Source organism: Mobula birostris, chromosome 1, assembly GCF_030028105.1.
Source record: "Mobula birostris isolate sMobBir1 chromosome 1, sMobBir1.hap1, whole genome shotgun sequence".
Lineage (NCBI taxonomy): Eukaryota > Metazoa > Chordata > Chondrichthyes > Myliobatiformes > Myliobatidae > Mobula > Mobula birostris.
The window spans coordinates 48849228-48870025 of record NC_092370.1 but is presented as its reverse complement, the minus strand read 5'-3'; the positions used below and the strand labels follow the sequence as shown (position 1 = coordinate 48870025).

General features: G+C 39.0%; 1 protein-coding gene across 3 annotated transcripts in view; it reads right to left on the bottom strand.

The window, feature by feature from the left end:
• rb1cc1 (RB1-inducible coiled-coil 1) overlaps positions 1-20798 on the bottom strand; it is a 192443-nt gene that overhangs the window by 33611 nt on the left and 138034 nt on the right. For 2 of the 3 annotated variants that reach the window (XM_072254930.1, XM_072254939.1), the window contains exons 18-20: positions 19867-19918; positions 12793-12840; positions 9382-9440 (exon numbers count right to left, since the gene is read on the bottom strand). In XM_072254930.1, the coding sequence (XP_072111031.1) occupies positions 9382-9440; positions 12793-12840; positions 19867-19918 (159 nt within the window). The remainder of the gene's footprint in view (positions 1-9381; positions 9441-12792; positions 12841-19866; positions 19919-20798) is intronic. The other variant, XM_072254948.1, reaches the window with a different exon arrangement.

The following is a 20798-nucleotide window of genomic DNA, read 5'->3' as shown; positions in this document are numbered from 1 at the left end:
CAACAGAGCCTATCGTTATTAATGTCCATGGCAAAAAGAAATACTCACTACCAAATTCTACGCCTTATGTGAACTGTATATCCTTGTTACATTTCAACATAACATACAGTACATTATTTTGGTCTTTCAACAAAAACTAGCAAAATAATTTAATATGCAAGTGTTTCAATTATTTGTTAAAAAGGTTGCAACAAAAAGTACTTTCTTTTTTGATTCGTTATCTAGACCAGGCTAATGGAGTAAAAATGTTCGTAAGACCCATGAAAGGGCATTGGAATGCACCCAATCAGTGAATGGAAGCACAAGAAGAAGCAGCGACTTCACGCAGGTCTGCAATTGAAGATTAAAAAATGCAGTGCTTTGCGGCACTTTTCAGAGTTGGACAGTGTCCAATCAGTAAATGGGATTCATTAGGAAGAGCGAATAAAAATAAGGCAAGGGCAAGCTGAGTGGCCATTGTGTGAGTAGGCCAGTGTTAGAGTGGCTTTGGTTAACCACGCTTGGGAGAGTTAAGTACCTGGGTTCTTTATTCTTCATTCCTCATCTATTAGGGCACACTTAGTGCAGTGAGAATGGCAGCTCTGGGGCAGTGTTACAAGGACATAAGAGCTTAAGAAATAGGAGCAGGAGTGGGCCATCGAGCCTGCTCCGCCATTCAATAAGATCACAGCTGATCTGACCACGGACTCATCTCCATCCACCTGCCTTTTCCCCATTACCCTTAATTCCCCTACTAGGCAAAAATCTATCCAATCTTTTCTTAAATATATTTACCGAAGTAGCCTCCACTGCTTCATTGGGTACAGAATTCCACAGACTCACCACTCTTTGGGAAAAGCAGTTCCTCCTTATCTCTGTCCTAAATTTACTAAATTTATTGGTTAATGACTGATATCCTTCTGAGCACATTTGCTACAGTTGTTCAGGAGGGTTTAAACTAATTTGACAGGGGAATGGGAACTGGAGTGATAGGGCTGAGGATGGGGTATTTGGTTAACAGACAGAAGCAGCGTGTAGCGAGACTGCTAGCAAGGACAGGCTCATGACAGGACGAAATTGCAGTCAATGGATTGAATAGCAAAGGAAAAGGGGGACAAAAATCAAAAAGGGTGATGAATACTGAACTGATGGTGTTATATTTCAATGCACACAGTATATGGATTGAGGTAGATGAACATGTAGCAGAGTTACAGATTGGCATGCATGACGTTCTGGCCATCATTGACTAATGGCTGAAAGAAGATTATAGCTTAGAATTCAAGGATATACGTTGTATCGGAAGAATAGGTAGGTATGCAGAAGCAGTGGGGCAGCTCTGTGAGAAAATGATGATATAGGATCAAAAGGAGTAGAGTCATTGTGGGCAGAGCTAAGATTACTACAAGGATAAAAAGATCCAGATGGAAGTTATGCACAGACTTCCGAACAGCAGCAAAGATGGGCTATAAATTACAACGGGAGATAGAAAATGCACAACAAAAAGAGCAATATACTGATAGTTATGGAGAATTCCAATATCCAGGCAGACAGGTTGATGCTGGATTCCAAGAAGGAGACTATTTAGAATGTCTACGAGATGACTTTTTAGAGCAGCTTATGTTTGAGCCCACTAGGGGATCAACTATTCTGGAGTAGGTGCTGTGCAATGAACCAAAATTAAAGAGCTTAAGGTAAAAGAACCCTTAGGGGAGGTGGTTATAACATGATAGAATTCACTCTGCAATTTGAAAAGGAGAAGCTAAAGTCTGGTGCATCAGTATTACAGTGGAGTAAAGCATATTACAGAGGTACGAGAGAGGAGATGGCCAAAACTAGCAACGGCTGGAGCTTCTTGGAGCAATTCGGAAGCAGCGGGATAGATCAGTAGTCACGAGGAAATCTGCAGATGCTGGAATTCAAGCAACACACACAAAAAAAGGTTTAACATTTGGGGAAGGGAGACGATCATGGGACAGGATTAGTCCTTATTCTTAACAATTTCTCCTTTGGCTCCTCCCACTTCCTCCAAACTAAAGGTGTAGCCATGGGTACCCGTATGGGTCCCAGCTATGCCTGCCTTTTCGTTGGCTTTGTGGAACAATCTATGTACCAAGCCTATACTGGTATCTGTCCCCCTCTTTTCCTTCGCTACATCGATGACTGCATTGGCGCTGCTTCCTGCACACATGCTGAGCTCGTTGACTTCATTAACTTTGCCTCCAACTTTCACCCTGCCCTCAAATTTACCTGGTCCATTTCCAACACCTCCCTCCCCTTTCTTGATCTTTCTGTCTCTGTCTCTGGAGAAAGCTTATCTACTGATGTCTACTATAAGCCTACGGACTCTCACAGCTACCTGGACTATTCCCCTTCCCACCCTGTCTTTTGCAAAAATGCCATTCCCTTCTCGCAATTCCTCCGTCTCCGCCGCATCTGCTCTCAAGAGGAGGCTTTTCATTCCAGGATGAAGGAGATGTCTTCCTTTTTTAAAGAAAGGGGCTTCCCTTCCTCCAACTCTGTTCTCACACGCATCTCTCCCACTTCACGCACATCTGCTCTCACCCCATCCTCCCACCACCCCACTAGCAATAGGGTTCTCCTTGTCCTTACCTACCACCCTACCAGCCTCCGGGTCCAACATATAATTCTCCGTAACTTCTGCCACCTCCAACTTGATCCCACGACTAAGCACATCTTTCCCTCTCCCCCTCTTTCTGAAGGGATCGCTCCCTATGAGAGAGTCCCTTATCCATTCGTCCCCCCCATCCCTTCTCACCGATCTCCCTCCCGGCATTTATCCTAGGGAGCAGAACAAGTGCTACACATGCCCTTACACTTCCTCCCTCACCACCATTCAGGGCCCCAGACAGTCCTTCCAGGTGAGGCGACACTTCACCTGTGAGTCGGCTGGGGTGATGTACTGCATCTGGTGCGGCCTTCTATATATTGGCAAGACCCGAAGCAGGCTGGGAGACCGTTTCGCTGAACACCTACGCTCTGTCTGCCAGAGAAAGCAAGACCTCCCAGTGGCCACATATTCTAATTCCCCATCCTATTCTCATTCTGATATGTCTATCCATGGCCTCCTCTACTGTCAAGATGAAGCCACACCCAGGTTGGAGGAACAACACCTTATATTCTGTCTGGGTAGCCTCCAACCTGATGGCATGAATACTGACATCTCTAACTTCCGTTAATGCCCCTCCTCCCTCTCACACCCTATCCCTTATTTATTTATTTAATATTTTCCCCCCTTTTCACTCTCTCTCTCTCTCTTTTTTCTCCCTTTGTTCCTCTCACTATAACTCCTTGCCTGCTCTCCACCCGCCAGGCTCCCCTCCCCTCTTCTCTCTCTCCCCAGGCTTCCCGTCCCATGATCATCTCCCTTCTCCAGTCTGGTGTCCCTTTTGCCAATCAACTTTCCAGCTCTTAGATCCACCCCTCCCCTCCTGTCCTCTCCTATCATTTCGGATCTCCCCCTCCCCCTCCTACTTTCAAATCTCTTACTATCTCTTCTTTCAGTTAGTCCTGACAAAGGGTCCTGACCCGAAACGTCGACTGTACCTCTTCCTATAGATGCTGCCTGGCCTGCTGCATTCGTGTGTGTCTCTAAGTAGTAGTAGTAGTATCCTAAAGGCAGATGACGCAACTGTGGCTGACAAAGGAAAGTAAAGCCAACATAAAAGCCAAAGAGAGGGCATATAATAGAGCAAAAATTAGTGGGAAGTTGGAGGATCGGGAAGCTTTTAAAAACCAACAGAAGTCAGAAAGAAGGAAAAGATGGAATACAAAGGTAAGCTAGCTAATAATATTAAAGAGGATACCAAAAGTTTCCTCAGATACATAAAATGCAAAAGAAAGGTGACATTAGATATCACGCAAACACCAGGAAATCTACAGATGCTGGAATTTCAAGCAACACACTTAAAAGTTGACTGTACCTCTTCCTAGAGATGCTGCCTGGCCTGCTGCGTTCACCAATAACTTTTATGTGCGTTATATTATTTATAAGACCACTAGAAAATGATGCTGGTGAGGTAGCAAAGGGGACAGGTAAACAGTGGATGAATTGAATAAGTATGTTGCATCAATTTTCACTGTGGAAGACAGTAGCAGTATGCCAGAAGTTCGAGAGTATTGGGGGCAGAAGTGAGAGAAGTTGCCATTACTAGAGAGAAGTTGCTTGTGAAACTGAAAGGTCTGAAGATGGACAAGTTACCTAGACCAGATGGTCTACACGTCAGGGTTCTGAAAGAGGTGGCTGAAGAGATTGGGGAGGCATTGTTAATGATATTTCAAGAATCAATAGATTTGGAATAGCTCCGAAGGATTGGAAAATTGCAAATGTCACTCCGCTCTTCAAGAAGGAGGGAGGAAGAAGAAAGGAAATTATAGGACAGTTGGTCTGACCTTAGAGGTTGGGGAGATGTTGGAGTTAATGGTTAAGGATGCTGTTTCGGGATACTAGGAGGCACATGGTAAAACAGACTGTAGTCAGTGTGGTTTCATCAAGTGAAAGTTTTGCCTGACAAATCCATTGGAATTCCTTGAAGAAATAACAAAAAGGATAGACAAAGGAGAATTGGTGGATGTTGTGTAAGTGGTTTTTAGAAGGCTTTTGAAAAGGTGTCACACATGAGGCTGCTTAACAAGTTAAGAGCTGTGGTATTACAACAAGATACTAGCATGAATAGAACATTAGCTGAATGGCAGGATGCAAAGAGTTGGTTGGCTGCCAGTGACCAGTGATGTTCCACAGGGGTCTGTATTGAAACCACTTCTTCTTATGTTATATGTCAATGACTTGGATGATGGAATTGTTGGCTTTGTGGCCAAGTTTGTGGATGAAATGAAGATCTGTGGAGGGGCAGGTTAGTGCTGAGAAAACACAGAGGCTGTGGAAGGACCTACAAAGATTAGGAGAGTGGGCAAAGAGGTGGCAGATGGAGCAGTGTTGGAAAGTGTATGGTAATGCACTTTGGTAGAAGAAATAAAAGCATATTTTCTAAATGGAGAGAAAATTCAAAAACATGAGGTGCAAAGGGAGTTCTTGTGCAGGATTCCCTGAAGGTCAATTTGCAGGTTGAGTCAGTGGTGAGGAATGAAAGTGCAATGTTAGCATTCATTTCAAGAGGACTAGAATAGAAAAATAAGGATGTAATGTTGAGGCTTTATAAGGTACTTATGAAGCCTCATTTGGAGTATTTTGAGCAATTTGGGGCACCTTATCTAAGAAAGAATGTGGTAATATTGAAGTGTTCAAAGGAGCTTCCTGGCAGGAGGAGAAGATAGCAGCAGCTCCGTTAAATAGGGGCCGTGGACAATTCTGATTTGATGGAGACAGATGTGAAAGCACGGAGGAACATCTGAAGAAATTTCTGAAACGCCGGTTCGCTGCTGCTGTTACTGGGCGATCGAGAATCTTCCAGAGGGAAGGCCCCAAAATCCCCGGCCTTGCCTGCTGCTGGCGACCGAGATTGAGGTCGAATCATTTGGATAGAGATGGTGCTCGGTACTTGGTGTTGGAGGGCTGATCGGAGGCTCGAAGTTTTCGGATGACTCGGAGTCGGACTGTGGTCGGGCATGGCAGGGAGAGTTTTCTTCCTTCTCCCGTCTGCGTGAGATGTGGGATATTCGAAGAGACTTTGAACTTTTTTTACTGTGCCATGGGCTGTTCTTCATCAAGTTATGGTATTGTTGCACTGTTGTAACTATATGTTATAATTATGTGGTTTTGTTAAGTTTTTTCAGTCTTGGTCTGTCCTGTGTTTTGTGATATGACACCGGAGGAATATTGTATCATTTCTTAATGCATGCATTACTAAATGACAATAAAAGAGGACTGCGTGTCCTCATAATCTAAATCTTAAAAAAAAATGATTCCGGGATTATGAGGGGTGTTTGATGGCTCTGGACCTGTACCTACATGAATTCAGAAGAATGGGGGGAGGGCGGAATCTCATTGAATACGACAGAACTTGATAAAGTGGATGTGTAGAGGACGTTTCCTATGGTGGGGAAGTCTAAGACCAAAGGACACAGCCCCAGAATAGAAGGACGTCCATTTAAAACTGAGATAAGGAGGAATTTCTTTTGCTAAAGAGTGGTGAATCTGTGGAATTCATTGCAGAGGCGGCTCTGTAGTCCAAGCACTGGGTATATTTAAAGCAGAGGTTGATAGATTCATTAGTCAGGGCACGAAGGGTTATGGGGAGAAGGCAGGAGACAGATTGAGAGGGAAATGGATCAGCTACGATGAAATGGCAGAGCAGGCTCGATGGGTCAAATAGCCTAATTCTGCTCCTATATCTTATGGTCTTATATTATGATCAACATTTTTAATATCAGACAAAGTCACAAGATTTTTTCATTCTGGAAATCTTTGGTCAATACAAGAGATCCCAAGGTGTGCAAGGTCACTAAATTTAATTCAGGAGATACTTTACCCAGAGATGGTTAGAATGTAGATCCCATTACGAAGCAACAAGATGGGTTTATTTAGGGTAAATCTAGATTAACACAAGGAATAACAGAATAATAGGCCAATGGGAGAAATTTAAGTATTATTACCAGCATAAACTAATGTGTCATAAATCCTATATATAGTGCAATAATATTAAACAAAATTGAAAGTGAATGAATATTAGATACATCATTGAAGCTAAACCTTGCTGCCATATTTCTACAAGTATACCACACAAGGTCAGTGTCCCCTAATTAGAAAAAAAAAACATCAATACTTTAAACAGATTCCTAATGAAATAAGAGTGTCCATGTCAAACAGAAGAACAGCAGACACTTTGGGAACAAAATCTGGCAAGAAATTTATATAATAATTTGCTTAACCATATACAACAATTCTTTGAGAAAAAGAGATTGGTGTGTAAAATGAGAGAAGACGCATTTAGACATTTGTTTCCTCTCACAATTAATGACAAAAAGCATTTAGAATTTAGACAAGAAAAAGAGAAAAGCACAGGATTTCTCTAATTACAGTGATAATCAAAGCTACAACTGAACAGAGCAAAGAGTAAAAATGACAAAGCTATTCTAATAGAAATGAAAATTTAATCTATTTGTGGAAAATATGTAAGAGAAGAGGCTCTGAGAAAAAAATACCCGCAGAAGCAGATTGAGATTGCCTGTAGCAAGCAGTGGATGGCCACCATTACAACTTGGAGCAAGTTGTAGGAGAGCAGAGGCTTGCAAGTTTGTCAAGAATGGTCTTATGACAAAAACATTGTACATCTCCAGATTAGGAAAAAGATAATATCATTTTATTTTAAAAATCTCAAGAAACATTTTATTTCTCCACTAGATGGTTAAATTGGCAGCACAGTGCGTGCGGCCACTTCGGTGGTGATGTCTGTTATCTGTCAAGTAGGGGACCATGCACAAGTCTGATGTGATGGAGACAGACGTGAGAGTACGGAGGAACATCTGGAAACTTCTGAAATGCCCGCTTCGCTGCCTCTGCTACTGTGTGGTAACCAGAATCTCTGAAGCAAAAGGCCCCGAAATCCTCTGCTTTGCGTGTTTCAGTGGCCGCAGCGAGGTCGAAGGCGCTCGGCAGAGGATGGCGCTCAGGAGGCTGTATCGGAGAGGCTGGTTGGAAGCTTGAAGTTTTCAGATGGATGGACTCAGTGTCGGCTGCTTCCAAGGCATCAGCAAGTTGACAGTGCCTGGAGGTTTATGGTAGGGAGTTTCTCCCTTTTGCTGCCTGCTATCGGGGACTCGGGGACTTTTGAGACTTTATTTACCGTGCCCATGGTTTGTTCTTCATCAAATTATGGTATTGTTTTGCACTGCTGCACTGCACTATATGTTATAGTTATGTGGTTCTGTCAGTGTTAGTCTTTGGTTTGTCCTGTTTTCTGTGATAGCACTCCGGAAAAATATTGTATCATTTCTTAATGCATATATGCATTTCTAAATGACAATAAAAGAGGACTGAGTATTCTCATAATCTATAAAAAAAAATGGTACAGTGAAGCTAGCAAGCAGTATCGACCAAAACATTCTCAGATTTGATTTTAAAAACAGACTGATAACAGGAAAGTACAATGAAAGCAGTTCTGAACCATGTAAAGAATTTGATTATTTTGGTTATAGGTGAAAGCTTGTCTAAGTCACCATGAACATTTACAAATGTTTGTATTTCAAGTCTCAGTGAAATTGAGATCTGCACATTTAATATTTATATGCAGGGCAAATCTGCTATAGATGACTCAATGTTAACTTCAGCTTTCACAATTTTTTATAAAATGATTAATTTGGAGCATAAACTTGTCTATTCTTTTAGTAACTGCTTTAAATTTGAACCAGTTGCAAGTTTAAACAAAACATTCCTAAAAGGCTTGTTAGTTTAATAATCTCTAGAATAGTATGACTCTTCTCAATTCACAACACAAGTCTTGCTTGCAAATTACACCCTGGTCTTGCCTGGAATGAAACACTCCATCTGGTGGTTGAACTGAGAACTGATCAAACTAGCTCATTTAAATCACATGCAAATTCAAATGACAGCTGGTACTGGAACTTGAATTCCTGGTTGGATCTTGTTTGGGCACTTACTATTTGAGTGTAGCACAACTTTAAATAAATTTAGAGAGGTTACAAAAATAGAATTACTAAATATAAACACAAACCAGAGAAAAACTGCAGATGCTGGAAATCCAAGCAACAACGCTGGAGGAACTCAACAGACCATGTATGGAAAAGAGTAAAGTTCGAAATATAAATTTTAGCTGGTGGCCGCAACAACTTCTTATTAACATTAGAAATCCAAGTTTTGCTTACAACATGCAATGTGCTCTGCTGGTAACCTGGATCAAAGCTGAAAGACTGGTACATAATTTTGTTGAAATACTGGTACACTTAGATGATAATGTTCTTAAAAATTACAAGTGCTTTTAGTAGAAAAATAAACACTTAAAAATGGGGTAGGGTGGTTTAAAAAAAGCAAAGCTGCTCAACTAGTTCAACAATTGGGAAAAGAAAAATCAATTATGCTTTTATTCCTACAAACAAATCAAAAACCCATATGATACAGTTGAAATTACTGGAATCTTTTTGTATCCATTTGTTAAAAAAGATTAGATATTTCAAGTCTTCATACAAATAAATGCACTCCCTAAAAAGTAACTACAAACTGCTGCTCAAGGTTCCCACATCTTGAGATGCTTTATACCAGTAACTCATCCAGAAATCATGGAATGCTGTTAAGCTGGATATTTAAGTGATGCACTCTCATTAAGTACATTATAAGTTAGGGTTTATTTACTTTTAAATTGTGCCCTCCCTCAAACCCAAAGTTAGCCTATAAATAATTTTGTCTTATAGAAACTAAACATTTCAATCAACAATGAAGCAGTTTCTCTTTTTTTGCCAAAATATACTTACTCTCGAATGGCTATTTTGTCAGAATGTCTGGAAGAAACTGAAGACAAGCTCTGAGACATCTGAAAAAGCAAAGTCAAACAATTAGCCGAAGAAAGCTTCAAATATTTTATAAAAGTAGTAATAAAACACAAACTTGGTTAATAAATCACAACTCTGATACATGTTTCTCTAAATTTAAAATTAATGTCATTGGATCAGAAGATTTTTGTTGGTAGCTGATTGTACTACATATATAGTTGAAAATAAGTACAAAGAAAAACTAAAGCGCAACTGAACTCACTATACAATGATGGTAGTTTACAGAAAACTTGTAGAAAGACCCTTATTATTTGGTAGATCAAGAAAACTTGAGTGTTGTACCCAGCATCAAATACTTAATAAAGTTGTGCACAGCACTTTGAATTGCAACATTCCACTAACAGGCATAAAACTCTTTCTGAGTCATTAGCAAATTAAGAAAATAACAGATAAAAATTATAAAAAGTATAGAAACTTGAATTGTATGTTGCAAAGTATATTTTGTTTTAAAATATGATCAGTGTCTTTTATACATGTTAAATTCCACTCTCCAAAAATACTTGTTTCTTTTTCACTACTATATAGGTCAGATTCCTCTCACTTCTGCAGCTATCTTTTTACATTGAAATGTTTGTTTATGGGATTTATTTTGCACTCATTGAATTTGCTGGCACATCAGCATAACAGCTGGAGGTAACCTGGCGAAAAACAGCAGCGTGAATGGTAATAGAGGGAGAAAATGTAAATCTACCAGAGCTTGCTTCTGATGATAAATTTTTTGGGAGGATGCGGTGATGGAGAAAGAAATAGAGCATTACTATTTTACAGGATCTCTCAGCAACCATGCCTTAAGGTCCCTTTTTGAATTATTTTGATCAATCATATGTGGAACAATTCCTTAAGCTAATAGGTTGAGGATAAGCTATTTTATAGATCCAACCTTTGCAATTTCACAGCTATTTGAATTTTGGACAAACAGTACTAAGGACTATGGGTAAAAGTTCTGGGACATCTTTCTGATAGGGTTGAGCTATCAACCCTATAGCTTACAGTAAAAGGTCCTTGCCCATTATCTTTATTTCCCTTGTTTTGAACTAAGTACAACATAAAAATGCCAGAGGATTATTACACAAATGAATTTTGAATCTGACAAAAGTACAACTGTGCTGCTAATGAATGCAAACTCAAGGTGTTGACACATGATCAATTTTTGCAACCTTTTCCTGAGAGTTTAATGCAAAGCTTTCTGCTTTCTTATTATTATAACACAAACATTTACAAAGTGGGGTTTAAACCAAAATCTTAAAAGTTTTTCCAAACATAGACTAAAAATATCTTCAAATAATAATACCTGCTCCTTTTAAATACTTTCAGTTCAGTCCACAATGAAATTGGATACTGCCAGAATTGCTTGACAATGTTCCATTATGTGTATACAACATTGTAAGAACTACAACAAGCACTATGATGCACTGGCTCAAATCACAAAGACCATGCACTGTTAGTCACAAATTCTAGTTCAACAGCAGAGCAACAGTCCTCAATTATTTATTAGAAGACACACACATTTAAGTGAAAATAAATAAATAAATCACTGCTCATCATGGAAACAAGGAAACTGGTAATTTTAACAAATAAACTCTTCTCAGGCTTCCAACTGGGTACGGGTATCGATTTTAACCGACGTTTCGATGACAAACTCTGTCACCTTCATCAGGGACGACAGCTGATCATGTCCAGTCTGGTGGCATTTATACCCTGTCTTCTATCCCTCCTAATTAGTTAGTCCTCATCCAATTAGGTTTCCACTGTCCCACCTTGTTTACAATCAAATTGTTCTTATTTAGAGCGAGATCTTCGTTTCTATTAAAATTCTTTTCTTCCAGTTTTATTTCAATAGATTCCTCCACCAGGCAGTCTTGAAAGCCATTGGCATGGCACAGTAGTCTTGCGCCGAAGTCAGTCATATGGCCATCGCAAATGCAATGTTCTGCTACCGACGATTTCTCCGGGAAACCCTTACAAATACACGTCCTGTGCTTCTTGATGAAGATGGCAGAGTTTGTCATTGAAATGTCAGTTAAAGTTGATGTCTTAACCCGGCTGGAAGCCCAAGAAGAGTTTAATCATCATATACACCAGGAAGACACTAGATCGTGGTAATTTTAAGTTAAAAAAAAAATCAAAATGATACTCAAGGGAAATTTAAACCATTTGCAGGAAAAAAACATTATAAAGCATGCAATACTCCTTAAGTGTACAAACTGGAAAATCAACCATGCATTCCACAGAGACAATATTTAAACTTTCACTTTTGAATGCTCCCCCCACCCCTCAGGCCAATATTCCAAAATAAAGGCATCACAGAGATAATGAACTTCTGTACAAGCAAAATAATTCCTGGAGATACATGCATGCTTTTTGAAATCAACACCTTAGATGAATATTCTTGATGAGAAATAGAAACTTCAATTGTTAATTATTTCCAAATATTTCCATACAAATGTTCTTCAAATATTTATTATTATGCCTCCAGTTAAGAAGATGCAGTTAATATTGATATTATTCCCAGCTCAAAGTAAACCAGCAAAAATGGCCAACACAATTAAGAACACCTCAATGAAAGTTAAAGCCTTTGGGTTACTATTATTATAAATGTTATTTTCTTTTGATCTTTTAAAACTGAAGTACACAAACTACTGATTCATTACAACAACACAACAGCATATTCTTGCTGATTTCTTTGCTCTGAAAAATTTGTTAACAATATCGAAATAATTATTTACGAATGTACATTGACTAATCCTGAATATTCAGAATTCTGCAGTTTAAATAAACATTGGATTACAACATTTCACCGAGTGCCACATGGTCCACTAACAGATTTTTGAAAAATAATAAACATCTTCCAAAATGGATGTTTCTCAATAATTTATTAATTTTTGTCTGAATATTTAACAATGGTTTGAAGCTAAATGATTATGAAAAGGATGAAATGGCAGAACCATTCAAAAAATAAAATGATTAATAAGTGCAAGTTTTCTGTATTCCCTCAAAACTGAAACATGTGTATTTAAGACAAAATTCTCTTACAAAATGCACAAGACATTCCATTTGCTTAGAAAACAAACATTGTTTAACACAAGAAAAACATTTTTACTATTTCACTATTTTAGCATTGCACAGAACCCTGCATTTCCTAAAGTGAAATAAAGTATTTAAAACTGGATATTGCCACTATATTTTGCACCAGTTCCTTCAGTCTCTCCAAGCTTTAACAGTATGAAAATTAAGATAAGTTTCTGTACGATTTATTTCAGAATTATTATTCCAACAGTAATAACATGGACCAAATAAACTTCATATGCTTTGCGGCAAAAACAGAATACATACCAATCTTTGATTTAATCGTTTATTCTCCTCTTCTTTCATTTGTAATGTCTACAAGCAAGCAAAATAAAAAAAAACAATCTAATGTTTAAATTCATAGCACTATTAAATGCAAAATGAATTGTTATTCAACCAGCTGCCAAGAGAAAAGTACTAGAGAAAATAGATAAAATGTCACCAAGTAGAACCAAAAATGTTTATAGATAAACATTAATTTTAATTGTTATTAATAATTTTTCATCTTTGTCCTTTCATTATCTGTTGAAGAATCATGAAATTTGTGAGACCATTCCTGGACACACATGAGAGCTAACAAACTATGAAGTATGATACAACCAAACATGACAGCAAATTTGTGAAGAAGTTCAAGGTGCCTGTCGAATTAAGTTTATTGAAGGATGAAGTTGGTCAAAGGAACTTCTGTCTTCTAAACACTTGAATTACTTAGTTTTCTCTTTGTGGGATCTATAGCATGTTAAGATAAAGTATCGCTATTGTCATTGTTACTAGGAAAAATTGTAATTGATATCTTAATTTTTCTACATACATCATATGGGTCTCATGTCATGCCCTGCACAACTGTAACACTAGACAAGGACTCAGTGAACAGGAAAGGACCCCACATTATAACAAACACCACCACAATACAAATATCAAAGTATTTCATTTACAATGAAGTAGAGAAGAACATGAAACAGTATAGGCCCTTTGGCCCATAATGTTGTGCCGATCCCTCTACACACTCAAAGTTCTAACCCTTTCTTCCCACATAACCCTCCATTTTCCAATGTCTATCCAAGAGTCTCTTAAATGTCCGTAATGTAGCTGCATCTACCACTCCCCTGGCAGTGTGTTCTGCACACCTACTACATTGTGTAAAAAAAACTAGGTGCCACTAATATCCCCTCCCCCAATGCCTCCTCCCAGCACATTAAAGTTATAGTTCTGCCCAGGGAAAAAGTCTCGTCCACTCAATCTATGCTTCTTATCATAAGACCTAGGAGCAGAATTAGGCCATTTGGCCCACCAAGTTTGCTTCGCCATTCCATCATGGCTGATTTATCATCCCTCTCAACCTCATTCTCCTGCAGAACCTATTAACCTTTGGTTTACGTATACTCAACAACTTGGACTGCACAGCTATCTGTAGCAAAGAATTCCACAAATTCACCACCCTCTGACAAAGTCCATGACCATGCACTTTCTGACATTATATTCCAACTCTTTGTCCAGTGTCCACTCTCACCTCTTTTGCTCCTCATATCTGAAAAAACTTTGTATCCCCTTATACCATTATTGGCTAGCTTACCTTCATATTTCTTCTTTTCTCTTTTTATTGTTTCTTCAGTTGCCTTCTGTTGGTTTTTACAAAGTTTCCCAATCCTTTACCTTCACACTAAACTTTGCTATATTATATGCTCCCTTTTTCCCTTTTTCCGTCTTTGATGTCCCTTGTCAGCTACAGTTATCTCATCCTCCCTTTATAGTACTTCTTCATCTTTGTTATGTATGTATCCTGCGCCTTTCGAATTTTCCCCAGAAATGGCAGTCATCGCTGTTAGTGTCCCCTTCCAATCAATTTTGGCCAACTCCTTTTTCATGCCAGCAATGTAAAATCATCTGACTCCAGCTTCTCATTCTCATACAGCAGGGTGAATTCTATCATATTATGATCATTGGTTCTTTTATCTAAGCTTCCTAATCAGATCTGGGTCATTACACAATACCCAATTCAGAATCGCTGGTCCCCTAGTGGGCTCAACTACAAGATATTCTAAAAAGCCACCTTATAGTCAGTCTTCAAATTTTCTCTCGTGATCCATTACTAATAAGAGTGTCACCAATCTACTTGCATAATGAAATTCCTCATTACTATCGCAACATTGCCCTTTTTACATGCCTTTTCTATCTCCCATTGTAAATTGTAGCAAACATCCTGGCTACTGTTTGGAAGCCTGTACATAACTCCCATCAGGTTCTTGTTACCCTTGACGTTCAATTCTGCCCACAAGGATTCTACATGTCACTTCCTTCCAAGGATCTGATTTAATTTTGTTACCAATACAGTCACCTCATCCCCTCTGCCTACCTGCCTGTCCTTTCGATCTAAGGTGCATCCTTGGATGTTATGCTCCCAACTATGATCTTCTTTCAGCCATGACTCAGTGCTGCCCATGTCATACCTGCCAATCTCTAACTGGGTTACAAGATCATCTACCTTATTGCATATACTGCATACATTCAAATATAATACTTTCAATCCTGTATTCATCACCCTTTTTTAATTTTGGCCCTCTGTCACGCTTTAACTTATACCACTGACTACAAATCTGTCCTGTCTTCTGCATGTCCTTCCTCACAGTCTCATTGCACATTGCATCTACTTTTATGCAAACTGCTCATCACTGCAGTTCCCATCCCCCAGCCAAATTAATTTAAACTACCCCCAACCAATATAGCAAACTTGCCTGCAAAGATATTGGTGTACCTCAGGTTCAGATGTAACCTGTTCTTTTTGTACAGGTCATACCTTCCCTAGAATAGATCGCAATGATTCAGAAATCAGAAGCTCTGCATCCTTTACCAGTTCCTCAGACACTTATTCATCTGTACCATCATCGTATTCCTATCCTGACTAGGATGTGGCACTGGGAGTAATCCACAGATTACTACCTTAGAGGTTATGCTCCTTATCCTCTTCCCCAACTCCATATACTGCTGCACAGGGTTTCTTGCCCCTTTCTAGCTATATCATTGTGCCAATGTGCACCATGACCCTTCCTCAAGTATATTCTGCAGCTGCTCTGAGACATCCTTGACCCTGGGACCTGGGAGTCAGCACACTATTCTGGCATCTCTTCTGTGGTCACAGAATCTCCTGCCTGTCTGTCTAACTAACTAACTATCGAGTCTCCTATCACCATCATTCTACCTGACTTTACCCTTCTCTCCCGAATCCCAAAGCCAGCCACGGTGCTACTGGCCTGGCTACTCCTGCTGTGCCCTGTCAGATCATCTCCTCCAGCAGCAAACTTGTTGCTGAGGGGAATGGTCACAGGGGACTAAATGCTGCTTACTTCCCTTACTTCTCCTGGTGGTCACCCATCTACTATCTGAAGCCTGCACTCTGGGTGTGACCACCTCAGTAAAAGTCTCCTCTATGAGGTTTCCAGCCTCTTGGATTGTCCAGAGTATGGTCACGGATTATCACTCCGCGATCTCCAGCTCCGCAGACAAGTCCCAAAAGGTCCAGGTTGCTTTTTAAACGGCGCATAAAGTCCACAAGCAACTGGCTCCAACTCACTCCATGACCTCCTGCTCTGCAGATAAGCAATTAAACCCTTAATCATTCAAGGTATGATCCTACCAAGACTCTGGTTAACATCAGCAACATTTTCCTAATTTTGAACTTCAACCTCTTGCAGTGAAGGCCATTATTCCATTCCCTTCCAAACTGATTACCATTACCAAAATAGCATTTGCCACATCAAAGAGAAGGAATAAATTACTTTCCAAATGATGAATAGGAAGTGCTGGGAGTGACAGATCAGAAGAGACATAACAATCCACTTACATGCTACAGGTTCAGAAACTAATTAAGGAAGCTAATGGAATAGTGGTCTTTACATCCAGAAAACCTGAATACAAGTGAGCAACGCTTTGATGAAGGGTCTCAGCCTGAAACGTGACAGCTCATTTCCTTCTGTAGAAGCTGCCTGACCTGTTGAATTCTTTCAGCATTTTGTATTGAGCAGAAGTTATGCTAGTTATGAAAAGCTCTGGTAGACAATGCAAAAAAAAGTTTAAAAAAAGTTCTGAGAACCACATCTTACAGGAAAGATGTTGGCTCTAAAACAAATATAGCTTAGATAGACCAGAAAGATTCGCGGACCCAAAGGGCAAAATTATAAACAGGAATCACAGAAACTTCAAAGTTCAAAGTAAATTTATTAAGGTACTTATGTCACCATATGCTATCCTGAGATTCATTTTCTTGTGGGCATTTACAGTAAATACTACGAAATACAATAGAATCAATGAAAAACTGCATACAAACATGAACAACCAATGTGCAAAAGGCAACAAATTGCGCAAACAGAAAGATAAATAAATAAATAAATAACTATTGAATACGTGAGTTGTAGAGTCCTTGAAAGTGGGTCCATAAGGTTGTGGAATCAGATCAGTGATGGAGTGAGTATGGTACAGGAGTCTGATGGTGAAGGGGTAATAACTATTCCTGGTCCTAGTGGTGTGGGACCCAAGACTCCTGTACCTCCATTCTGATGGGAGCAGCAAGAGAGCATAACCTAGATGGTGGGGGCCCCTGATAATAGATACTGTTTTCCTGCAGCATTTCTTGTAGTTGTGGTCAATGGTGGGAAGAGCTTTACCTGTGGTGGACTGGACTGAATACATAATTTTTTGTAGACTTTTCAGACTATTATGCAACCAGTCAGTATACATTCCAACTGGCATCTATAAAAGTTTATCAGAGTTTCAGATGACGTGCCAAATCTTCTTTCTAATGGCATGTGCTGGACCCAGAACAGATCCTCAGAAGTAATAACACTGATGAATTTAAAGTTGTTGAACCTCTCCACCTCTGATGTTCCTCTGGTTTCCTCCTTCTGTAGTCAACAACTAGCCCTTTAGTTTCGCTGATGTTGTGTGAGAGGTAGTTGTTGTTGTGGCAGCACCATTCAGCTAGATTTTCAATCTGCCTCCTATATGCTGATTAAGCTTTGCCAGTTTTGATTCAGCTAGTTGTCATTAGCAAACCTAAACATGGCATTAAAGCAGTACTTAGCCTCACGGTTATAAGTATAAAGAGTAGAGCAAAGGGAAGCACACATCTTTGTGCTAATAGTGATGGTAGAGGTGTGGCTAATCAGAACTGACTGATGTCTGTAAGTGAGGAAATAGAGGATCCAATTGCACAAAGGGGTTTTGAGGTCGAGGTTTTGGAGCTTATTGATTAGTTTCGAGGGGATGATGATGTTGAATGCAGAGCTGTAGTCAATGAAGAGCATTCTAATATATATATCTTCACTGTCCAGATGTTCCAGGGTTGAGTGAAGAGCCAGTGAAATGGCATCTGCTGTTGACCTGCCGTCACAGTAGGCAAATTGAAGCAAAAAGTTCAAAGCACCAAATTGAAGATTAATAATGGATGGATGATTGCTACCCTTGTCGGCAATGCACCAATGCAAAAAAAAAACAACAAATAAATAAGTCTGTTTAATCAACCCAACCCTTATCCCTTTTTACTATCTAACATTTATGGATTTTAGCATCAGCATAACATGAATGTCATACACTGGGATTTTTCAAGGTTTTCTCACAGCTATCTTTTCATCTTTGCTAGATCACAATCCTTAGCTTAGCTTCAAACAGGTTTGTGAAGAAGCTTTGATTATACACATTACAAGAATTCAACAAGGTCTCTTTCTCTGAGAAATTAAAAATCAGTAGTAAATTCTTGCCAGTACCCATATATCTAGTGAATGAATAAACCGATCCTTGAGGTGAAAGGATCAACAAACGTGTAATTTCGAATGTTACTTCTGACTGGTAAAACAGTAGTGGAGAATATCAAAATGCTCTTTATTTTTCATATTTCTCATTGTAGCCATTTATTATTCTTAACAACCAAGGCTAAATTATTCACAAGATGACAGATGCATTTTTATATAATTAAGGCTTTTTTTGTGTAGTCTTTCCAAATAATAGTTCAGTACAGGAATTTTTTGTATTGTTTTTACACTGAAACCAAATTGAAATGTTCTTAAATACATAAAACACTAAGCATGCTTTGTAAAAATGTATTCAACATGTCATTAATATATTTTAAAATTCCATGTATATTATATTGTTTAAATTCATATGCTTATGCAGATAATGCATAAAAGTATGATTCAAAAATCCCAAGTGCAATTTAATTACAGTACCATACTTACAATCAAAATGAACAGGAAAATGACAAACAGACTCTGAACTCTTTCCTCCTTTCTTTCTTTGAAGAACCTGGGATACATTTCACCTTGTCCTGGCAATCTTCAAAGATTTTAGACATAATTTGTTTTAAATTTTAATACTGGCCCTGAAGGCAAGGATAGAACCTTTCCTATTATCTCTATGTTAGAACTAATTTAGGATGGGTATGTACCAAAACTTTATAGTTTTGTATCCTACTCTGACATGATATGGGTAGCTAAAGGAATTAATCTTTTATTTGTGTGGTACTTTATGCTCTTTGGAAACTCCAAAGCTCTTCAAATTGACTTATAAACAAAATACTATGAACATATATGGCCAAGTTATGCAACCCAAAATGTGCACAGCAATCCAGTGCTTCAAAATTAGACACCCCAGTCCTTTGGTCCTTTTTTTAAAAAATATATTTGCTCCTTCAACCAATATTTAAGCATCAGCAAGTCTGGAAAATGCCTATTTTAACATCAATGCTTTATTTATTGATATCTTCCAATCATCTACCATTAGAAACAACAGCTCAAAGGGTCAGAAAATTAACAGAAATCCAGATTTCAAAGTTTTGTGCCTTCTAAGCTCCTGCAGCAGTACATGAATATAATTTTGGAGACACCAATTACAAGCAAAACAAATAGTTAAACTGCATATAAGTAAATGAAATACATGTTCAGTAAATTTGTCTTTGCTGATTGAGGTTGAATGATTAACCTGGACACAAGAAAAATAGTGTTTGAATCATAAATAGCATTATGTACATACAAGTGAATGGGTAGGAGGTATTCTCTCATTTTAAAGGTGGCTACGTCCTAGCATGCTCTCAGTACTGCAATACGGTCAAGGATGACAGGCTCAAGAGAAGCAAGATTTAAAATCAAAACCATGTGATTCTAAGACAAAATACACTATGTTGGCACACAAGTCAACTGAACACCAGAAGGACCAATTGTTTGAATTGTACTTTGTTCAGTGCCTTAATTGTATGCCATACATGCAAGAAGACCCAAGTCATTCATATATAATGGATTAAGTATCTCCCTCCAGTGAACTTCATATTTTGTTTTAAAGATACAAACATGTACTTACTCTTTCTAAAATCATAATCCTATGTTTTTCCTCTGACATGTGGACGGTTTCACTGGAATAAAATAAAGCGATAATTAGGGTATTGAAAATGTATAAATATTTGTGCTCTCTGAACTAACAAATTTTAAGGAGCTCCACAGACCACTGCAATACATACAAATTTAAAGATAGCTGCAGACTCCTTCAATCCCATAAACATTGGTACATCTACCCTTTCATTAACAATGTTCAGAATCATAAACTAAGGTTAAGTGTAGCAATGGAAGGGGAAAGAGGGAGGGAAAAAATCCAGTAAGCAAGGATGAAAAAAAATTGAATCAAGGCTCCTCCTTACTGCCTGTTACGCCGCAGGCATTTAGGGCATCAATGAAGCTCTGGTGGTGCTCACGGCTTCATCGTGTCAGTAGCTTCCTCTCAGTTTTCACTAATGTCAGTCATCCAAGTCCCAGGTGGAAACTCGGGAATAGCATCGCACTCAGATGCAGAAAGATTGTTCATCGCTGTCTCTGTAACAATTTTGTTTTACCAGTCAGGGATGTTAGCCCTGAGCTGAACCCCTGAACCTGGAGGACCAGTGGACCACTTTTAGTCTGGTCTCTATCCTTTGATCTCTTTGGCCTACCAAGACCCAAAGCAAAAAGCCCTGAATGAAGCCAACATAGCCTTCCAGGTATGGAAACCAGAGGCAGGGGGATGGGAACCAGAGTGCCAGAGCTGACAACGTGGCTGGGGTGAAAATAAATGATGTTAAAAGTTCAAGCAAAGCTGCAAATAGAAAGGTTGTGAGTGGTGGTAAAAATCTTCTGAGGTGTATATATTTCAATGCTAGGAGTATTGCAGGGAAGGTGGACGAGTTGAGGGCATGGATTGACAAGTGGAATTATGACGTTATAGCAATTAGTGAAACTTGGCTACAGGAAGGGCAGGACTGG